The 22,222-nt window shown below is 45.0% G+C and overlaps 1 protein-coding gene across 1 annotated transcript in view; it reads left to right on the top strand.

The window, feature by feature from the left end:
* Positions 1–21,977, top strand: part of LOC118393470 (lipoxygenase homology domain-containing protein 1) — a 39,130-nt gene extending 17,153 nt beyond the window's left edge. Inside the window, exons 21-44 of the mRNA XM_052461801.1 lie at positions 909–1,076; positions 1,153–1,294; positions 1,420–1,571; positions 2,566–2,699; positions 7,128–7,276; positions 7,449–7,553; positions 7,754–7,882; positions 8,006–8,170; positions 8,460–8,641; positions 10,424–10,540; positions 10,807–10,969; positions 11,070–11,224; positions 13,153–13,365; positions 13,519–13,636; positions 13,729–13,937; positions 14,154–14,339; positions 14,525–14,652; positions 15,848–15,965; positions 18,600–18,777; positions 18,907–19,092; positions 19,325–19,495; positions 19,815–19,953; positions 20,180–20,335; positions 20,428–21,977. Coding sequence (XP_052317761.1) covers positions 909–1,076; positions 1,153–1,294; positions 1,420–1,571; positions 2,566–2,699; positions 7,128–7,276; positions 7,449–7,553; positions 7,754–7,882; positions 8,006–8,170; positions 8,460–8,641; positions 10,424–10,540; positions 10,807–10,969; positions 11,070–11,224; positions 13,153–13,365; positions 13,519–13,636; positions 13,729–13,937; positions 14,154–14,339; positions 14,525–14,652; positions 15,848–15,965; positions 18,600–18,777; positions 18,907–19,092; positions 19,325–19,495; positions 19,815–19,953; positions 20,180–20,335; positions 20,428–20,908 — 4,044 coding nt within the window. The 3' untranslated portion in view covers positions 20,909–21,977. The remainder of the gene's footprint in view (positions 1–908; positions 1,077–1,152; positions 1,295–1,419; positions 1,572–2,565; positions 2,700–7,127; positions 7,277–7,448; positions 7,554–7,753; positions 7,883–8,005; positions 8,171–8,459; positions 8,642–10,423; positions 10,541–10,806; positions 10,970–11,069; positions 11,225–13,152; positions 13,366–13,518; positions 13,637–13,728; positions 13,938–14,153; positions 14,340–14,524; positions 14,653–15,847; positions 15,966–18,599; positions 18,778–18,906; positions 19,093–19,324; positions 19,496–19,814; positions 19,954–20,179; positions 20,336–20,427) is intronic.
* The last annotated feature ends 245 nt before the right edge of the window (positions 21,978–22,222 follow it).

The raw sequence follows: 22,222 nt of genomic DNA, 5'->3' as shown, positions 1-22,222 counted from the left end.
CGTCTGTTAGTGTCTTAACGGCCATTCCACAGGTGCATGTTCATTAATTGTTTATGGTTCATTGATCAAGCATGGGAAACAGTGTTTAGACCCTTTACGATGAAGATCTGTGAAGTTATTTGGATTTTTATGAATTATCTTTGAAAGACAGGGTCCTGAAAAAGGAATGTTTATGTCCATAATTGTACCCCAGTTCATACTTCAGATACCTTACAGTTCCTAAAAATCCAAATAACTTCACAGATCTTCATTGTAAAGGGTCTAAACACTGTTTCCCATGCTTGATCAATGAACCATAAACAATTAATGAACATGCACAAATCACTCTGAGAGCCATCATCTGACCACTGACGCAATGTTGTCGTTCACGCTCATTTTTCAAAATAAAAACCTGAAACTATGTCTAGTGACTGTAGACACATTAGGGAAGCCATAGAAAAAGGAATCTGGTTGATATCCCTTTCAATCGTCAATAGGGATACATAGGAATGCAGAGGTTTCAAAATAAGAGTCACTTCCTGATTGGATTTTTCTCAGGCTTTTGCCTGCAATATCAGTTCTGTTATACTCACAGACAATATTTTTACAGTTTTGGAAACTTTAGAGTGTTTTCTATCCTAAGCTGTCAATTATATGCATATTCTAGCATCTGGTCCTGAGAAATAGCCCGTTTACTTTGGGAAAGTTATTTTTAAAAAAAAAATGAAAATAGTGCCCCCTAGCCTTAAGAACAACTCTTAACCTTTTTTTCTGAGAGTGTGCGGGATAAGCAAACCTGCAGTTACATGGCAAGGTTTTTTTGCTATAAAGGTCTAGCCATATTGGTGGAGGGTGGATACCGAGAAGTTACATTCTGAGAGGCCACAGTGTAACAAAGTCTGTCTTTTGTCCTGACAACTGTACTGTAGATAGAAGCCAGCAACGTAGGAAAGATCTTCAAGGTGCGTATCGGCCATGATGAGGCGGGGATCGGCTCCGGCTGGTTCCTAGAGAAGGTATACGTCAAACACCTAATCATGGGCATGGTGACCAAGGCGAAGAAAAAGGATGACAAGAAGAAGAAGAAGAAAAAGAAGGTAAATAAAATATTTTTTCAGTTTCCTGTACTTTGTAATATCAGACTTTCTCAATAACGCTCTATTCTATTCTTAGGAGGCGGAGGAGGAGACAGAGGAAGTGATGCAGGAGATAGTGCAGACATATGTGTTCCCCTGCTCCCGCTGGCTGAGCCGGGGGGAGGAGGACGGGGAGCTGGTGGTGGAACTGCTTCCTGAGGATACAGACCAGCTGGAAGGTATTGGAGAGGGGAGAGGAGAGGATACATTTTTTTGTTGTTTTGCAGCAAGTAGACAAATAATACAGTCACAACTTATGGATCAAACTAAGTCTGACTTACCTATCCTATGTATTGTCTGACAGAGAACACCTATGAAGTGTGCGTCTTCACCGGGGACATGCTGGGGGCTGGGACTGACGCCAATGTCTACATCAATATTTATGGGGAGAACGGGGACACAGGGGAGCGCCTCCTCAGGAAGTCAGGCAACCTCAATAAATTTGAGTCAGGGCAGGTGAGAGAGGAGTCACACTACATGGGGAGAAAATGAACACTTACAGGAAACCAATTGGTCTTACAGGAAAACAATGGGTCTTACAGGAAAACAATGGGTCTTACAGGAAAACAATGTGTCCATTGAAGTTAAGCGGTGCTTTACTTAGCAAACACTGGTCTACAAAGTATACTGTAGCTGGTATGGGGAGACCGGACTTTAGCCTAGTTCTGCATGATTCCAGGTATTCTTGTAGCTTGGGTACCTGACTTTGTGTGCATTCTGCAATGCTACAATGTTGCTTTAATAAACTGTCACCCAGGCAAGTGCTCTTGTACGTGGAATGCCCACAATGCCCTCATTAGCTTTACATATCCCTTGGAAAATCAATAATCAGACCCTCATTCAGCAATATGAGCTTCCATGCAGACTGTCGCTCTGAGTGTTTCTCTAGGATTACAATAGGTCCATTAGGCCATCTGTGACTAAGAGGAGCTGGAAGTAGTCGCCAAAGTCACTGAACCTGTCACCCTGTCTGTCGCTACATTGACAAAACCTGATAGCGTGCATCCTCTTATTCAAAGTAGCGTAGGTATATGTTTACTAATCACTAAATGTGAACCAGTGAATTATTGAGCTTAAGTTTTGGCTCTTTGGAGCAAGGAGGAGTACACGTCCACAAACAATGTGTTTTATTTATTGCATCAGCCTAGAGAGGGACCTCTTATCATGAATCAGTGACACACTTGTATAAGACCTTTATTTACCAAATGAGTAGATAGTGTGCTATGTGGGAAAATTGAGACCGTTTTGAGACTCTTTCTATGGAAGATGATAGACCTTTATTGAAGACTGCTGTTTTGGCACCTCTAATCATCTGTTACAAACCCCTTCTTACTAAAACAGTACAAGGACAGCTGAAGAACCCTTTATGGTTCTAGGTAGCAAAAAAAATCAGTTGCAAGAGTAAAGAATCCCCAAAAGTCTCTCTGTCAATGTTGCTGTTGTCATACAGGAGGATGTGTTCACCATAACAGCCATTGAGCTGGGCCCCCTGCGGAAGCTACGCATTCGTCAGGACAACGCAGCGTCTTACTCCTCTTGGTACCTGGATCGCGTGGAGATAGTGGACACCAAGGATGACACCACGTAAGTCACTTTTGGGTGCATCCTAATAGTCTGAGGAGAGGAGGCTACTTTAAACTATTGAGATTCACCCAGACAGGAGTCACTTTCTCTCGTTCATTCCATAATTGTAGCTACATTCACAAATGATCTTATCACTACCCTAGCTAGATATGACAGAATACTCACTCTCATGGTTGAACATAAAGTGTATCTGTGTGCAACAACAAAGTGTTTGACTGAATATGGTTCTCTTCCAAATAATAGTTTGGTGTCTCACTATGGGAATTTGCTCAATAGCTAATTCAATACAGAAGAATCCAATCACACAACTTCTGTCACAGACAGACAGATCAAGTGGACAATGAGCCCCTCCCTCATAAGTGGCCACGCGCCTGCCCTCTGGTCATTCTCACTCTCTTACTTGCGAAGATCACTACGCTCTCTATGCTCTTCTGAGCGCCACTTGATCCCTGTCTTCCTGCTTAATGTTTTCAGGTGAGCCGTAAAGGTAAACGTTACTGAATGTAGGACGTCAGCTCTAGTCTTTGTGTTGAGTAATGACCCGAAGGAAAGTTTTTGCTTCGAGTAGAATTAGTCTCTGGTTGTAGCTAGTGTCACACGGCTAGCTACTGAAGCTAGCTCACGCCGCAAGTCAAGCTAACCACCATTAGATCTTCCTACCTGCCCAGATGGCATCGGGGTGCCAGAGGAGAGGCGGTCCCTGGCAGGACCCCTGACACACCCTTCCCCGGCCTCTGCTGGTTCACCCAGTCTCAAAGGGCAAAGTGGGAGGAGGGTGTGGAGTCCCCTTGGGTGTTGTCCACAATGCCCAAGGGGTACCGACTCCAATTCCGGTGCCGGCTCCCGTCTTTCAGGGGCCTTCGTGTCACCACGGTGGCCTACCCCCTGAAGAAGAAAACGCTGCGGCTAGAGATCTCCTCACTCCTGGACAAGGGTGCCATCCGCATGATCGAGACATCAGAACGGCTAGGTGGGCTCTACTCCAATTATTTTGCGGTCCCAAAAAGGGACGAAGGGTTGCAAGCGATTCTGGACATCCGCAACCTCGATGGGTACTTGAAGGTACTGAGGTTCTACATGCTGTCCCCAGCCCACGTGTTGCAGGCCGTGTCCAGGGACCGTATCCAGGGTTTCGTACTTCCATGTTCCTGTTCACCCAGCTCATTGGGAGTACCTCCGATTCACTTTCAAAGGGATGGCTTATGAATTCATGGTTCTTCCCTTCGGCCTCTCCTTGGCACCCCGTACTTTCACAAAATGCATGGACGCTGTCCTGGCACCTCTCACGTCCCGAGGATTTGATGATCCTCAATTACCTGGACGATTGGCTGATTTGTGCTCCGACCAGGACCCAGCTCCTGTCAGACAGAGACATGCTCCTGATCCACATCAACCACTTTCGGCAGGGGTGGGTGGTATCCGCCCTGACCTGACAATGCCTGTTGGGCTTTCTCCATCTCCAGCCTCTTCAACGGTGGTTCAACTCCCACCGGCTGCACCCGAATGCGCCACCGTCACCGCCAGCTATGGGTGACCGCACAGTGCCTCAGGGCATTGTTGAGGTGGCTCTGTCGCTCCTTTCTCTCAGGTGGGGTGGAGATGCAGAGGATGTGCCGCCGGGAACTGGTCAGCACACACGTCTCCCAGATTGGCTGGGGGGGTGTGACCAAGGGCAGGTCGGCCAGCGGCTGTTGGCTACCCCCTTGGAGCGGCAGGCACATCAACTGAAGGGAAGACAGGACCAGGATGGCTGAGCATCGTCTGCTGCTGGTGGCTCCATAGTTGCCCAGACAACCCTGGTTTAACCTTCTTCTGTCCTTGTTGTCTGTGACACCTTGGCAACTGCCCCTGAGACCCGACCTGCTGTTTCAGTCCGGGGGAACTCTGTGGCATCCGAGACCGCACCGCCTGAGTCTGTGGGCTTGGCCGCTGAACGGCACCAATGGTCCATGTTAGGACTACAGGAGGGCGTAATGAACACCATGCAGAGGGTACAGGCTACAACCGCGGCATACCAGTTGCGCTGGCGGTTGTTCTGCTCTTGGTGCACTGGTATTGAGGTTTTGCCCGAGTCATGCGGGGTGCAGTATGTCCTCCAATACCTGCTGTCTCGCTTGGATGAGGGCTTGGCAGCCTCTACACTGAAGGGTATTTGGCCACTATACCTGCCTGCCATGTGGGATGGATGGACAGGCTTATTGGGGTGCCATCCCTTGACCTCCAGGTTTATGAAGGGGGTTCGCTCCCTCAAACACCTCTCTATGAAGGTGGCTTTCTTGGTAGCGATTACTTCCATGAAGAAGGTGGGAGGAGTATATCTCTCCACCCAACCCTTCATTCTTTCCAAAGGTTCTGTCAGACAGGCATGTGAACATCCCTTTTATCCTGTCTGCTTACGACCCCCCGGCAGTGGCGGGGGAGTCTGGGCCTTCCTCCGGCATGTTGTGCCCTGTGCGGGCACTGGCTGCCTATGCGGAGCAGACACGGTCAGTGAGAACAACAGGCCAGCTCTTTGTCTACTATGGTGAGCGAGCCATGTGGGCTGGGCTATCAAAGCAGAGGCTCTCTCACTGGATCGTGGACACAATTACGTCAGCACACTGCTTGGCTGGCAGGCCAGTGCTGGGATCTGTTGTGGCACATTCAACACGAGGTGTGGCTGCGTCCTGGGCTCTACTGAGAGGAGTGCCCCGCACTGACTTCTGTGCTGTGGCCAGCTGGGCTTCCTCTTGCACCTTTGCTAGGTACTTTCGGGTAAATGTGGCACCTCCCTCAGCGGTTGGTTCGGCGGTCCTGGGCGTCGCCTCCCCTTCCGGGGACTGTGCCGGGATCCCCTTTCCACATTGACGGCCCCTGCGTCTCGGTCCCGCGATGGGTGGCCAGGTCCCTCTACCACCGATTAAGTCTGGTACAGATATAACAATATATCGGAGTCATCCAATATAGTGAAACATAACAAAGGTTACGTATGTAACCATGGTTATGTGAGCTATATGGATAACTCAAATCCTCTACGGTGCTGAGGCGCCTCAAAAATTATGTTGAGAACGTGTGTCGCGGCCATGGGGTCTATATATAGGGGCGGACCCCAGCCGTGACACAGGTCTTCACGGGAGTAAATCTGTAAATCCTCACCTTGGATGTATCCCTCTGCTGCGGAATGATACCAATATATTGGAGTGATCCATATAGCTCACATAACCGTGGTTACATACGTAACCTTCGCCTCTTCCCATCAAAACAGTCCCTCTTCACGTCGCTGCCCCCATAGGCACAGGCACTACAATATTGAGCTTGGACACTTCCCGCCTGTAGACATCGATACGCCTGTTTTTCTTATCTGGCGAAGATGCTCTGCTCAGGGCGTTGGAGAGCCTTGAGCCTAGGGCTTCCTCGTCCCCTTCTTCCTTGTCGGGGAAGAGACGGCTAATGCTGTAGCCATTTTTCTCATCTAAAACTAGCTGCTAGGTCGTCAAACAGCAACTAAAGGTCTGCGGGGAAACCATCCATTACCTCTGCCCAGAAGTGATGGAATTTGGGTTGTGGGGCCACCTCCTTGCTGTGAGGGGTCTCGTGGAGGGCCTGCTCTGTGTAGTCTCCATTTGAGGCCGGTTCTCGGCCACTCCCTACAATGCACGCAGGACTCAGATTCATCCCCAAGCAGTCGATACGCGAGGAGTGTGTATCCCTGGCTACTATCATGTCCCCACATGGACACAGGTGTGTGGGTGCTGGGGCAGGAGCCCTGCTCGGTTCACCCTGTGAAGCGGTTGCGGGTTCCTTGCCACGAGAAGAACACAAAGGTTTTGTACTCGGGCAAATCATAAGCTTGCTAGCGTACGCCTTGTGGTTAATAGCCTAGCTCGTTAGCACAATGTTCGCCAAAGAAAAGTGTTGTGCAACATAGTCCTTTGGCGAACAAAGAGCCTGTCTTGACCGTCCAGCTGTGAAGCATGGTCGGTCGTTCTAGTCAAGGCTAAGAGTAAACGTAGGTTGAACTTAACCAGAGAGAAAGCTGAAAATTATACTGTCTGAGCAGATAGGAAGAGCTAGTGGTGGTTAGCTAGCCGGGTTAGCTAAGCCTTGCAGCGTGCTTTAAACAAGTCTCAGTAGCTAGCCATGTGATGCTAGCTACAACCGAGCAGATTCAAACAGTTAAACAGCAAGACAGGGATCAAGTCGTGCTGAGGAGAGCTTAGAGAGTGTAGTGATCTTCACAAGGAAGAGAGTGAGAATGACCAGAGGGCGGGCGCGTGGCCACTTATAATCAGAGAGGGGCTCCCCTCATTGGCCAATCGACCTCTGTCTGTGAGAGATGTTGTGTGATTGGATTCTTCCGTATGAAGCGAATTCCCATAAGAGACACCTCACTCTATTATCATAGAACTGGAGTTACGCAAGTAATGTTAAGTATCTGTCTTGACACAGGTACTACTTCCCATGTAACCGTTGGCTGGCGGTGGATGAGGATGATGGACAGATCGCCAGGGAGCTGGTGCCCGTGGATGAGGCCTTCATGAAGAGGGACGATGATGAGGAGGGGACAGGTGCAGCTACCCTGGGGCTTGAGCAGAAAGGTAAGAGCCTCGGCCAGTGTGGGTGTTTTTGCTGTTGACAACTCCTCAGTGGTTAACTTGAAAGTTGTTTTGATGATTCATATTATCAGTGTCTATAATAACTTTAATAACAGTATTATGAACAGTCAATAACAGATCGCTCTCTTGTTTATGTTTGCTTGTTTTCTTACAGCTATGTCTACAACTCTCGCCCTGAAAATAAAGACAGGAGAGAAGAAACATGCTGGAACGGATGCCAATGTTTTTGCTATCATTTATGGAGAAAAAGATGATACAGGTGTAATGAAATACAGTACAAGCTCCATTATAGTGGCATTATAATGTGGGCCAGTGTAATTATTATTATTTTTAATCTTCATTTTTGTGTGTGTGTGTGTGTGGGGGGGGTATAGCTTATTTAAATTCATATTTCAAAATGTAAACATGTTTGTGAACTACTAATATTCCTATCCCTAAACGCATGACTGTCTATTCCAGGGATAATCAACCTGAAGGCGTGTAAGACCCATAAGAACAAGTTTGAGCAGGGCATGGTGGATGAATTCACTGTGGAGGCTGTGGACCTGGGAGAGCTGGAAAAGCTACGCATCGGCCATGACAACTCAGGTGAGATTACGGGTTCATCCTTCCACTCATATCCACCAATTAACAAAGTTGAAAAGAATACAACCATCCCCATTCTATGAAACCCCTGACCTCATGACCACTGTGTTTGTGTCTGGTGCCAAGGTGGCTCTCCTGGTTGGTTTCTGGACTGGGTGGAGATCGACGCCCCCTCTCAGGGCCAGAGACTCCGTTTCCCATGTGGCCGTTGGCTAGATAATGGAGAGGATGATGGGGCCATAGTGAGAGACCTGTACCCCAACGAGCTTCAGACTGAACTCTACATGCCATGTAAGTCATGCTCTTTAACATTTAAACTGGTATGGAGTATGATACTATGTTTTTACAACACTTTCCAAGGATCCTTACAATGTACTTTGCTGTCAAGAACTGTTTGCTTGGGTGTGCAGCCTGTTGTTCCAGTGCCAAGCACTAACTAACCTACAATATTCAACTAATCTACTGTTCACCAGGAGGAGATGAATAAGCCCTATGCTCTGTAGCTGTGACACTTTAGGACTGGGGTCGGTGACTACTGATCTGTCATAGTGACATCAAACCATCTCATTTCGCTTTTCAGTTGTCCCCTATGAGATCAAGATGTACACAAGTGATGTGTTTGGTGCTGGGACAGATGCAGACGTGTTTATAGTTCTTTACGGCTGGAAGGGCCTCTGCACTCAGCAGAAACACCTGTGTGTCAACAAGCGAGAGAGAAGGCTGTTCTTCGAGAGAGGAGCTGAGGATATGTTTATCGTGGAGGTGTGTATGACTGTTCCTGTCTTAAACCATACAAATGAAATACTTTTACATTTGAGAAGTGTTTACATACAGTATATGCCAAGACTACAGAATGAAATGTAAAAGTGGATGGCATTTAATCTAATGTGCTGTATGATATCCAGTACCAGTCAAAAGTTTGGATACACCTACTCATTCAAGGGTTTTTCTTTATTTTTACTATTTTCTACATTGTAGAAAGACATCAGAACTATGAAATAACACATATGGAATCATGTAGTAACCAAAAAAGTGTTAAACGAATGAAAATATATTTTAGATTTTAGATTCTTCAAAGTAGCCACCCTTTTCTGTGATGACAGCTTTGCGCGTGCTTGGCCTTCTCTCAACCAGCTTCACCTGGAATGCTTTTTCAACAGTCTTGAAGGAGCTGAGCACTTGTTGGCTGCTTTTCCTTCACTCTGCAGTCAAATCAAATCAAATCAAATGTATTTATATAGCCCTTCGTACATCAGCTGATATCTCAAAGTGCTGTACAGAAACCCAGCCTAAAACCCCAAACAGCAAGCAATGCAGGTGTAGAAGTCCAACTCATTCCAAACCATCTCAATTGGGTTGAGGTCGGGTGATTGTGAAGGCCAGGTCATCTGATGCAGCACTCCATCACTCTCCTTCTTGGTCAAATAGCCCTTACACAGCCTGGAGGTGTGTTGGGTCATTGTCCTGTTGAAAAACAAATGATAGTCCCATTGATCGCAAACCAGATGTGATGGCATATTACTGCAGAATGCTGCGGTAGCCATGCTGGTTAAGTGTGCCTTCAATTCTAAATAAATCACAGACAGTGTCATCAGCAAAGCACCCCTACATCATCACACATCCTTCTCCATGCTTCACGGTGGGAACCACACATGTGGAGATCATCCGTTCACCTACTCTGCCTCTCACAAAGACACTACGGTTGGAACCAAAAGTCTCACATTTGGACTCATCAGCCCGAAGGACATATTTCCACCAGGTCTAACATCTATTGCTCGTGTTTCTTGGCCCAAGAAAGTATCTTATTGTTATTGGTGTCCTTTAGTAGTGGTATCTTTGCAGCAGTTCAACTATGAAGGCCAGATTCACTTAGTTTTCTCTGAACAGTTGATGTTGAGATGTCTGTTACTTGAACTCTGAATTATTTATTTGGGATGCAATTTCTGAGGTAACTCTGGCTCTTCCAGTGGCGGTCCTCATGAGAGCCAGTTAGCGCTTGATGTTTTTTGCGGCTGGACTTGAAGAAACTTCAAGAAAAGTTCTTGAAATTTTCCACATTGACTGGCCTTAAAGTCTTAAAGTAATAATGGACTGTTGTTTCTCTTTGCTTATTTGAGCTGTTCTTGCCATAATATGGACTTGGTCTTTTACCAAATAGGGTAATCTTCTGTATACCACCCCTACCTTGTCAAAACAACACTGATTGGCTCAAACGCATTACGAAGGAAATAAATTCCACATTAACTTTTAATACGGCACACCTGTTAATTGAAATGCATTCCAGGTGACTACCTCATGAAGCTGGTTGAGAGAATGCCAATCGTGTGCAAAGTTGTCGTCAAGGGAAAGGGTGGCTACTTTGATATGAAATATCTTATGATTTGTTTAACACTATTTTGGTTACTACATTATCCCATATGTGTTATTTCATAGTTTTGATGTCTTCGCTATTATTCTACAATGTTGAAGATAGAGAAAATAAAGAAAAACCCTTGAATGAGTAAGTGTGTCCAAACTTTTGACTGGTACTGTATGTTCCTGTAGTTGGAGGATGTGGGTGATGTCATTGAGAAGATCCGTATTGGACACGACAACAGCGGCACCAACCCTGGCTGGCACCTTGACAGAGTGGAGATCAGACGCCTACTCAGGAAGGGAAAGGTACTGAAGAACTGCGTCTCATTCCTTCTCCCCTGTCCTCATTCACTCATGAATGGGCTATGTCTTATTTAAAAAACGTTGTCCCCTTCACCCTGTTCACTCTCTCTGCTTCTCATCTCTGAGATGACAGAAGAGTGAGGTTTGAGCAATAGCATCACCTACAGTAATCTTTACCCCATTGTGTTAATCTATTCAGTCGAATCAGATAATCAAAGTATAATTCATTAAACTAATCAAAAACCCTTCCAACATGGCTGCTCCCTCAGGGTTCGGAGACGACCATCTTACCGTGTGAGCGCTGGTTGGCCAAGTCAGAGGACGATGGGGAGACGGTGAGAGAGCTCGTTCCCTCTGATATTATCACAGAGAAACTGCTGAAGGAAGGAAAACTGAAACACACAGAGATGGAGGTGGAGGATGCCCTTGAGAGTAGGTCCCTAGCTTCCTATACATGGTCATATGAGAGATATCCTCCCTCCTGTTCTGTTACATTGAATTGCCATTAATGACGGCCTTTAATGTTCTCCAGCTCACACCTATAAGGTGTCTGTGAGAACGGGTGACATGTACGGAGGAGGGACCGACGCCAAAGTGTTTCTCACCATCTACGGAGACCTGGGAGACACGGGGGAACGCAAACTCAGCAAGTCTGAGAGCAACAGCAACAAGTTTGAAAGAGGGGCGGTATGTGTTATTATTTGGTAACACTTTACCACTTTAAGTTGCAAAGATACCATATATACTGAACAAAAATATGAATGCAACATGTAAAGTGTTGGACCCATGTTTCATGAGAAATAAAAGATCCCAGAAGTTTTCCAAATGCACAAAAGGCTTATTTATCTCAAATGTTGTGCACAAATTTGTTTACATCCCTGTTAGTGAGCCAAGATAATTCCTGTTCCTAGGCCATCATTGAAAATAAGAATTTGTTCTTAACTGACTTGCCTAGTTAAATAAAGGTAAAATAAATAAATATCAAGGAGCTGATTAAACAGCATGATCATTACACAGGTGCACCTTGTGCTGGGGACAATAAAAGGCCACTCAGAAATGTGCAGTTTTGTCACACAACATGATGCAACAGATGTGTCAAGTTTTGGGGGAGTGTGCAATTGGCATGGTGACTGCAGGAACGTCCACCAGAGCTGTTGCCAGATAATTGAATGTTCATTTCTCTACCATAAGCCGCCTCCAATGTCATTTTAGAGAATTTGGCAGTACGTCCAACTGGCCTCACAACCGCAGACCACGTGTAACCACGTCAGTCAGCCCAGGACCTCCACATCCGGCTTCTTCACCTGCATTATCGTCTGAGACCAGTCACCCGGACAAACTGGGGGTTTGCACAACCAAAGAATTTCTGCACAAACTGTCAGAAACCATCTCAGGGAAGCTCATCTCTGCGCTTGTTGGGCTCACCAGAGGCTTGACCTGACTGCAGTTCAGCATCATAACCGATTTCAGTGGGAAAATGGTCACCTTTGATGGCCACTGGTACGCTAGAGAAGTATGCTCTTCACGGATGAATCCCGGTTTCAACTGTACGAGGTAGATGTCAAACAGCATGTACAGAATTCCTGGAAGCTGAAAATGTCCCAGTTCTTCCATGGCCTGCATACTCACCAGACATTTCGCACGTTGAGCATGTTTGGGATGCTCTGGATCGACGTGTACGACAGTGTGTTCCAGTTCCCAACCATATCCAGCAACTTCGCTCAGCCATTCAAGAGGAGGGGGGCAACATTCCGAAGCCCACTATCAACAGCCCGATGAACTCTATGCGAAGGAGATGCATAAAGCAAATGATGGTCTCACCAGATACTGACTGGTTTCCTGATCCACGCCCCTACCTTTTTTTGAAGATATCTGTAACTAACAAATGCATATCTTTATTTCCAGTCATTTGAAATCCATAGATTAGGGTGTAATTCATGTATTTAAATTGATTGATTTCATTATGTCGACTGTAAATCTTTGAAATTGTTGCATGTTCCGTTTATATTTTTGTTCGGTGTAGTTTACCATGTAGTTCCATGGGATAATAACACTGTCTATGAATCAAATCAAATCAAATCAAATGTATTTATATAGCCCTTCGTACATCAGCTGATATCTCAAAGTGCTGTACAGAAACCCAGCCTAAAACCCCAAACAGCAAGCAATGCAGGTGTAGAAGCACGGTGGCTAGAAAGGAAAAAACTAGAGAGGAACCCTGGCCAACAGAACAAAGATGTTCAAATGTTCATAAAAAACCTAGGCAGAAGAAACCAGCAGAGCCAGGTGGAACCAGGCTCAGGTAGTCCTGAGGGGTGGCCAGTCCTCGAGAGAGAGAAAGAAAGAGAGAAAGAGAGAATTCTGGCTGTCCAGATATAACAAACAGAACCTAGCTGCAGCATAAATTATAACAGAACATGGCAAACAAGATGTTCAAATGTTCATAAATGACCAGCCACAAAGCCACGGCACAACCTAGGGGGGGGTAACTAATTAATGTAATGGAGGACTGGTCCCTGATTCCCTCAAGCCTCTCTGAGTCCATCGTAGACACTAAGAGCAGACCAGTTAATTTGACTTCACTGCATGGGGTCCTTTCTTCTTCTCTCTCCCAGGTGGATAAGTTCTCCATCGAGGCGGTGGATCTTGGCCAGGTGTTTAAGATCCGTATTCGCCACGACAACTCCGAATTTATGGGGACAGACTGGTACCTGGACCAGGTAGAGGTGATGGACATGGAAACAGAGGAGGTATATATGTTCCTGTGTGAGCGTTGGCTTTCCAAGAAGAAGGAGGACAAACGTATCGAGAGAACCTTCTACGTCAAGGTAACAGTAATAGGGTTTATATTACAGATTTTTTCACAGGCGGAATGTAAAGCCCCCCCAAAGCAATATCTGGCTTCTGGCATTGTTCTAGTCTCATCAGAACTGTTGGCATCATTGTGATGTTCTTTAGTGGATTGTTTTGGCACTTCCCAGGATTATGAGGGTGAGAGGAACGTTGATCCAAACAAGAAGAGCACCCAGGCCAAGACAGGGCTGGACAGGAATGCAAACAAGAAGAAGAAGAAAAAGGCGGTCGTAGAGGAAGGTCCAGGTAAGCGAGCACATTGTTTGCAACGTTGCTTCATTAAACTCTGGGAGCATGTAAACACTGTGTGGGTGTTCTCTTTCCTTCCTGCTGGCCAGTCATCCCCTACCACTTCACTGTGTCTACTGCTATGGACCCTGACGCCAGCACCACAGCCAGGGTTTATGTCATCGTTATGGGACCCAATGACATTGAGACGGAGCGTCTGTGGCTGGACCTGCCTGAGGGGAAGAAGAGCTTCGCCGCAGGGACCATGGAGAACTTCCAGTGTTACGGAACTGACGTGGGAGTGATCAAGAGGGTGGAGGTAAGGATGAGGACGCTACTCACTAGGCTTGTCATGCTAGAATGGAAGCTGTTCATTACCCATGTAGGGTTAGGATTAAGCTAAGAATAAGGCTGATATTTGGATATTTGATTTTAATAGGTTACCAGCTTTTGTGGTTGCCTCTACCTCTCTCTCTTCCTCGCTTCCTATATTTATCTCTTTCTCTCCCTCTTGCTCTTTCTCTCCCCCCTCCAGCTGGGTCATAATGGGGCAACCCCAGAGAGCTGCTGGTTGGTGGACGAGCTGTCGGTTGCTGTGCCGACCAAAGGCATCAAGTACATCTTCCAGTGTAAGTGCTGGTTAGCCAAGGACAGAGGAGACGGTCTCACCGGCAGACTGTTCAACGTACTAGATGCCAACAGTATCAATATCGTCCGGAAGGTAAGTTTGTTGGGACAATAACACACTGAATACCACTATGTGACAGAGAGGTGTTTTCAATGTGATTGGATGTTTATATACATACCTGTGCTTGGGATGCTCCTTCGTGGCTAGGGCTTCCTTGAAAAAGATTCTGCTATCTCAATGGGGCTTAAATACAGGACACATGTATGTTTCCCCTCCAGATCATCTATGTGGCCACGGTCATCACAGGCGACATCCAGGATGCAGGGACGGACACCAACATCTTCCTGTCTGTGTTTGGAGCCAATGGGAGCACAGAGGAGATGCTGCTGCCCAAGAATGAGGACAGGTGACATCACACTGTCATTCAATAGAGTGACTCTAGTGTTGACTGGGTTGACTTGTATTGGGCTGTACCAACATTAGGGGGCCAACATCGGGGGATGTCCATGTGATGATATTATGGGGTACCCTACCCTAGCCTGTTAAACTCTGAACAGTTGCTTTGGGCCATGTACTGGGCCGGCAAGTTTTTTCACCGGCTCACATAAAGGCCATAAATAATACGCTATGGTCATATTCATGGAGTATGCAATGTAGGTCAAGTCACCAAAACTGCAAACATTTAGTATGCATGGAAAGGGTACACCCTGGTAGTCATTGGAAAGCAATGCATATGCTTCTCCATCCACATTTCCTTGTATGCATCCTCCACATGCGCTGTTGATCTAGCTCATTGTTGACAATAGGAAACGTGAATGGGAAAATACGTTTTAAGGTTCCTCACCTGTCTTACTTCAACAACACAAACTTGAAAGCCTTAATTGCTAAGGTCATTTTAAAATGTCAGGCTTGAAAATCCGTTCAGCCATTTTAGTAGAGTGACTCACTACCCAAACTAGACGCAACTGGTTTCAAGTGGCCAAGAGACGTCATGTGATCTCCTACTGCGATCTAGTGGACGAATTTGGAATCAGACAGGGGGTGTATTTACAGCAAAGATGGATAGAGACTTCAGCTCTCTCATATGTATATCATTCCTATAAGACGATAAATGAAGGCATGGCACGTTGCACAAGCCCTGCACTTTTAAAATGGCTGTGTTCCTATGGGAGTTTGCGCATGTTTCGAGGCCAAAAGAACTGAGAAATGTATATTCTTTATATAAAAAAAATACTTCTGGAACAGTAATTGGTGACATGTTTTATTTCAAACCTAGACTTTCAAATCTCTTATTCTCCAACATGGGGACAATTGGGGGGCCCTGTACAAAAAAACTGTACATTTCAGTAATTCTTTTGTAGCGTTGTTTCTGACACTTTTATAAGAATCTCACAGTCCTTACCTTTCTAACAGTATGTGTTTGTAGGACTTATAGTTTTGAAACTGAAATGTACATTGTGAGGGTAGTATACTAGAAAATAGTAAGTATATTAGAAAATGCCACCAGAGGGGTTCAGAGTTTAAGAGGCTATTTCTTCTTGGCCACGATTATTCGAACCATTGGAGCCCTTGTACTTATCTAGCCATGTCTTCCTCCACAGGTTTGAGAGAGGTCAAGAGGACACGTTTAACCTGGAGATAGATGACATCGCTCCTCTGAAGAAGATCAGGGTTCGCATCGACGGCTATGGGAGTCGCCCTGACTGGTTCCTCGACAGGGTTGGCACTCAAACTTACCGTGCTCATAGGGGCCGATTCAGACTTAGGAAATGTACGTCTTTCCTATACGTGCCTTTCCTACTCACTTCTCAGTATTTCGTATTAACACCTTATTCAGTCTTGTATCGCACTCTGCAGCTGTGGCTACCTTGCACGCTCTGAATAAATTACATTCAACTGCTGAAAACGCTCCCACTTGCTGGTCAACAGAATTTCTCGTGGAGTTTTCATCTAATAGGGTTTTCAGTACATTTATCGTAAGCCATCCCTTAAAATACGGTGTACCTTTTAGTTTGAATTTTGTCAACAGACTAGAATATATTGAGAGAACGGGTTCAGAATATTAGGGATCAATGAAAGAAAGCCATCTAAATATATGCTTATTCATCTCCGTTTCAGCACCAATTGATAGATTAAAAAAAAAAAAAATGTTGTTGATCATTTAGGTTTAGGAAAGTATTTATGAATCATAAAAAAAACTGGTTTGTAGAGCCTTTAAGCACAAAAGAAAGAAAACGGTGGTTTTTGGCACATTCAGTTCTTCAACCCATGATAATGTTGGAAGTTTAGTGTACATAGAATTATAATCGGGGAAATAGTGTAAAATAGTAGGCTACACCATCATCTATTGCCTGCACTAACCATTAATGCGCCAATGGGTTGGGCTCAAACTGTTGGTCTGGCTTGGTCTGTGCTCCACTCCATAACGATTTAATTAGCCTACATGTAATCTTCAGCAAATGAAGGTAAACGAAACAATGTAATTAAATGGAATGATAATGTAGGCTAAAGCCTACCAACTGAAGGGAACCAACAGTAAATGGGTTGTTGAATATGTGTGGTTATTAGGCCTACTGACAGTGGATCATATTTAAAATGATAGAAATAGGAAACAGATCGACACTGACAGTGGATCATATTTAACATGATAGAAATAGGAAACAGAGAAAGTCGGGGCAGCCTATAATTAAGACATTTGAGAGTGCCCATCCCTGCAAGTTAAAACGCTGTACAATTTAAATTCTGCATAATGACACAACATTTCATAAACTTTAATGTGGGAAGGTTGATATGTTGCAATGCTTCAGTTTGCTGCCATATGACTGGTTGCACATTTGTCTCCTCCAGCGATTATACGGTCAAATCAATCAATCAAATATATTTATAAAGCCCTTTTTACATCAGCAGATGTCACAAAGTGATTATACGGAAACCCAGCCTAAAACCCCAAACAGAAAGCAATGCAGATGTAGAAGCACGGTGGCTAGGAAAAACTCCCTGGAAAGGTTGGAATCTAGGAAGAAACCTAGAGAGGAACCATGCTCTGAGGGGTGGCCAGTCCTCTTCTATCTGTGCGGGTAGAGATTATACGAGTACATGGCCATTAAGGCCAGATCGTTCTTCAAGATGTCCAAACGTTCATAGATGACCTGCGTGGTCAAATAATTATCACAGTGGTTGTAGAGGGTGCAACAAATAGATGCTAAACAAGTGTAATTTATATTTACAATTCCCTTATCCAAAAAGATTACTCATTTACCTGGCTCTTATTAAGTTGTAATGCAGAATGGTTCGATTCCTTTTTTATTAACCCTTTTCTCTCCCCAATTTCATGGTGTCCAATTGGTAGTTACAGTCTTGTCCCATCGCTGCAACTCCTGTACAGACTCGGGAGACGATTAAGAGCTGTGCATCCTCCGAAACACGACCCAGTCATGCCGCACTGCTTCTTGACACAATGCCCGCTTAACCCGGAAGCCAGCCACACCAATATGAAATGAGAAAACACCACACACCTGGCAACCGTGTCAGCCCGCCACAGAAGTCCCGGCCAGCCAAACCCTCCCCTAACTCGGACGATGCTGGGCCAATTGTACGCCACCCCATGGGTCTCCCGTCGCGGCCAGCTGGACTTGAACCAGGATTTCTAGTGGCACAGCTAGCACTGTGATGCCGTGCCTTAGACCACTGCGCCACTCAGGAGGCCCTCTGAATGGTTGGATTTCTATTTGGAAAAACAAAGTAGAATGCTTTTTCCACTTGGAATAGGCAGGTTCGTTAGACCTTGTTCATGGTTTCCTCACTCGTAAAGGTGGTGGAATTATTAGGGAAATTAAGACAAGGTCAGAAGGCATATCCGTAGACCAGCATTTCCTAAACTCGGTCCTGGGGGCCCCAAGGTGTGCACGTTTTGTTTTTTGTCCTAGTACTACACAGCTGATTGAAATAATCAAAGCTTGGTGATTAGTTTATTATTTGAATCAGCTGTGTAGAGCTAGGGCAAAAACCTAAACTTGTACCCCTTGGGATCCCGAGGACCGGGTTTGGGAAACGCTGCCATAGACATACTTCTGCCACACCTTCATTTATTTGATCTACACCCCAAATGAGTAGCGGGTGAATAGCATCCTATTCTCATGCTTAAGTTCAAGGTCAGAATATGCTTAGAGAGAAAAGAATTACGCTCCAATTACACGCGCTTAACTTGGGTCAGAGTTCCCCCATACTGTATTGTGTTTATTTCAGCCTTCTTACCTCAAAACAGTTTCTGTAAATTACCCTGAGAGTCTGCTAATAGATTAAAATGTTCATATATATGTCTGGTATGTATGGCATACTGTACGTGTCCTCTAGATCGTGATGCATAACCTGACCACAGAGGAGGTGTCTGTGTTTACCAATGAGAACTGGCTGTCGAAGACCAAAGGGCCCAAAAGGACTAAGATCTGTGAGCTGGCAGCGGTGGTGGATGGGGAGGAGATGGTGGAGAGGACCACCTACATCATCCAGGTCCAGACAAGTGACATCGGAGGTGGGTCACAACAGCTCCACATGAGAACAAAATTCCACATGGGAAAAACTCCTGCACCCACTAGGCACCCTCTAGTTCTACCTTTTTTTTCTCACCATCTGTAATATCCCTTTTCCCCCTCTCTTCCAGGCGCGGGCACTGATGCCAACGTGTTCCTGATAGTGTTTGGGGAGAACGGAGACACTGGTACGCTGGCACTAAAGGAGGGAGGTAGCAGAAACAAGTTTGAGCGGAAGTCAAAAGATGTGTTCCGCTTCCCAGACATCCTCAGCCTGGGAGAGCTTTCCAAGATCCGCGTATGGCATGACAACAAGGGTGAGGAACAGGTCTTCATTTGCCATGCCACATAGTTTTATCACAAACGGTGATGGCGGTGGCCAAACGGACTGAAACAGGACAGCTTTCTTTCTCACTATTGATTGATCGATTTCTTGGCATCTGCAGTTCTGTACACAGGATTTACAGCAAGGGAAAACTAAAGTAAATCTTGAAGTGGCTGATTGGAGTAGAGGCAATAATATAAGCCATAAACCTGTGTTTCTCTCAGGTCCTGCTCCGGGTTGGCACCTGGAGTACATTGATGTGAAAGATGAGACCATGAACCAGAATTTCCGTTTCCCATGTGGCCGCTGGCTAGCCAAGAATGTGGACGACGGGCAGATCATGACAGAGCTGGCCTGTGCCAACAACGACATCCTAGACTTCAGTGACAAGACCAGTGAGTTCACCTCTGACCCTGATGTAGACTAGTGAGCCAAGAAAACTCCAGAGAAATAGATTGTTCCATGATAAGTGGATGGCCGCTCTATTAGATGTACCATTTGGAATGTTCGGTTAATTGAGACTCCATATAAATGAATATCAACATATAAGTGAATGTAGCCTACCAGATCAGTTTACATTTCCTTTCAATCCCTACACCTAACATCTAGGCTAGGGATTGTAGATCTATTATTATATTTTACATGGCTGGCACATATGTTACGAATAAATTCAGCTAGAATTTAAGAGGTTGCATTTTTTTATTCTTTCTCCAGAATATGAAATTGCCACAACAACAGCTAACACTGATGACGCAGACACCAAGGAGAATGTGTGGATCGTGCTGGAAGGAAAGAGGGGACGTTCAAAGGAGTTTGTGCTAGAGAATAGTTCAAAGAAAAAGAGGTTCCTTTGGTAGGTTCTCAAAGAAACACTTCAAGCTATTCTCTTGTTATTGGTTCCCCTAAAGAATCTTCTCTTCTCTTTCAAGTGCTCTGGCATTCTACCTTTTCTCTTGATCTTACTGTTTTCAGCAGGCCATTAATTTCAGGACAGTGAAGTTCATACTGTGCTTAGAGGAATAATTATTTTACAGATGTCAAAGAAGGGAGAGTAAAATCCTGTGGATGTCTCTTTTCAGTGGAACCACAGACACGTTTGAGTTTTCCTCCAAGCATGTGGGTGAGATAGCTGGCATCTGTGTGGGGCACACGACTAAAGACAGCAAAAAGGTGAAGGGTGAGGCCTTCTGGCACGTCCTGGAAGTTGTGGTGACAGAGAAGGGACTTGGAAACAAGTGAGTGAAAACTTCTGAGAAACAAAGACAGGTATTTTTCCTCGTCATGTCTAAACTCATGTCATTATGCTTCTCTTTCTGTTCCTGTCCAGGTATTTGTTCCACTGTGATGCCCAGATCCCTCTCGCAGCCAAACGGGACAAGTTTCTGACCTTCGAATGCTTTAAGACCATTGAGAGCTTTGCCAGCAAGGTCCGCAGCCTTGTGCCCGTCAAATACGAGATAATTGTCATCACCGGGGACGTCAAAAGGGCCGGAACTGACTCTAACGTTTACATCACCATATATGGCTCCAATGGGGATTCTGGAAAGCGTTCCTTAAAGCAGAAGTTCCGAAACCTTTTTGAGCGGGGACAAACTGATCATTTTATTCTGGAGATGTTGGATTTAGGGGAGCTGCTGAGGGTCAAAGTTGAGCATGATGGCTCAAGCCACAACTCTGGTTGGTACCTGGAGTGTGTAGAGGTTACCAACACAGCCAACTCGGTCACCACTATCTTCCTGTGTGGGAAGTGGTTGGATCCTCAGAAGGCAGATGGGCAGATACAAAGAGTGCTCTACCCCAAATACTGACAAGTATCCATGTTAACCCTTAGTAGTCTAAGCCGGGGGGGCTTACTGCTATTAGTCAATAGATTCATATCTGGAACATTTTTTATCAAAATTAAGTTTGTTTTAAAGTGGCTGTCCTATATCTGAGAGATATAAGAACGATCAGGATTTAAACATTTTTTTTTTTAAATGTACCCATATTTAACCCCCCCCTTTTTTAACACTAAACTACTTCCAAATATACTGTTCCATTAATTGTTTTAACTGGTACTGAACTACCTTCAGATGAGTTTTGTGATGCTTGTGGGCGTCCTAGCCAAACTGTTCAGACGATACAGACAGAAGTTGGCAGATCGGTGGTACCGACTTTAGACGAGTCACGTGACCGTTGTGTTCGTGAGAGTCTCATCTTTCCATAGAGTGGTCATATTAGTTTGGATGCCAAACCATTCAGATGCTACAAAGGTTTTTGTGAGAGGACCGATTTTCAAGATGTCTCATGGTCTGACAAACACAGCTGTAGCTCGGCCACCCCGCAGATGCGGAAAGTCGCCATTGTAGGAGGCGGTAGATTATCAGCTCATGCAAAAACCATATCTCTAGTTGAAACAGACAGATTTTTATGGGGATTTGTTTATTATGTTATGCTAATTCGATTTCCCATGGAGGCGCGGACGTTGACTCTAGAGTAACCTCTACGGGATCGTTGTCCCTCCACCGGGACGGTTGCGTTAACGTGCGCTAATGTGATTAGCATGACTTTGTAAGTAACAAGAAAATGTCTCAGGACATAGACATGTCTTATATGGGGCAGAAAGCTTAAATTCTTGTTCATCTAACTGCACTGTCCAATTTACAGTAGCTATTACAGTGACAAAATACCATGCTATTGTTTTAGGAGTGCACAACTACAAAACTTTTATCACGGCAACTGGTTTGATACATTCACCTCTGAAGGTAAATAATGTACTTACATTCAGTAATCCTGCTCTGATTTGTCATCCTGGGGGACCCAGAGATAAAATGTAACATAGTTTTGTCTGATAAAACCAATTTTTATATTAAAATGTCGGAACTTCTAAAGTTTGAACCCCTTCTGTTTCTGATTTATTATGGCCTTTCTATTGCATTTCAAAGATAATGAAAAAAATAAAAATGGATGTGTTTTTTTGTTTGCATTATCTTTTACCAGATCTAATGTGTTATATTATCCTACATTAATTTCACATTTCCATAAACTTCAAAGTGTTTCCTTTCAAATGGTATCAAGAATATGCATATCCTTGCTTCAGGTCCTGAGCTACATGCAGTTAGATTTGTTACGTCATTTTAGGC

The sequence above is a fragment of the Oncorhynchus keta genome, chromosome 14 (assembly GCF_023373465.1).
Source record: "Oncorhynchus keta strain PuntledgeMale-10-30-2019 chromosome 14, Oket_V2, whole genome shotgun sequence".
NCBI classification, from domain to species: domain Eukaryota; kingdom Metazoa; phylum Chordata; class Actinopteri; order Salmoniformes; family Salmonidae; genus Oncorhynchus; species Oncorhynchus keta.
The sequence above is the reverse complement of the archived record's forward strand: the minus strand, read 5'-3'. Positions and strand labels throughout refer to the sequence as shown.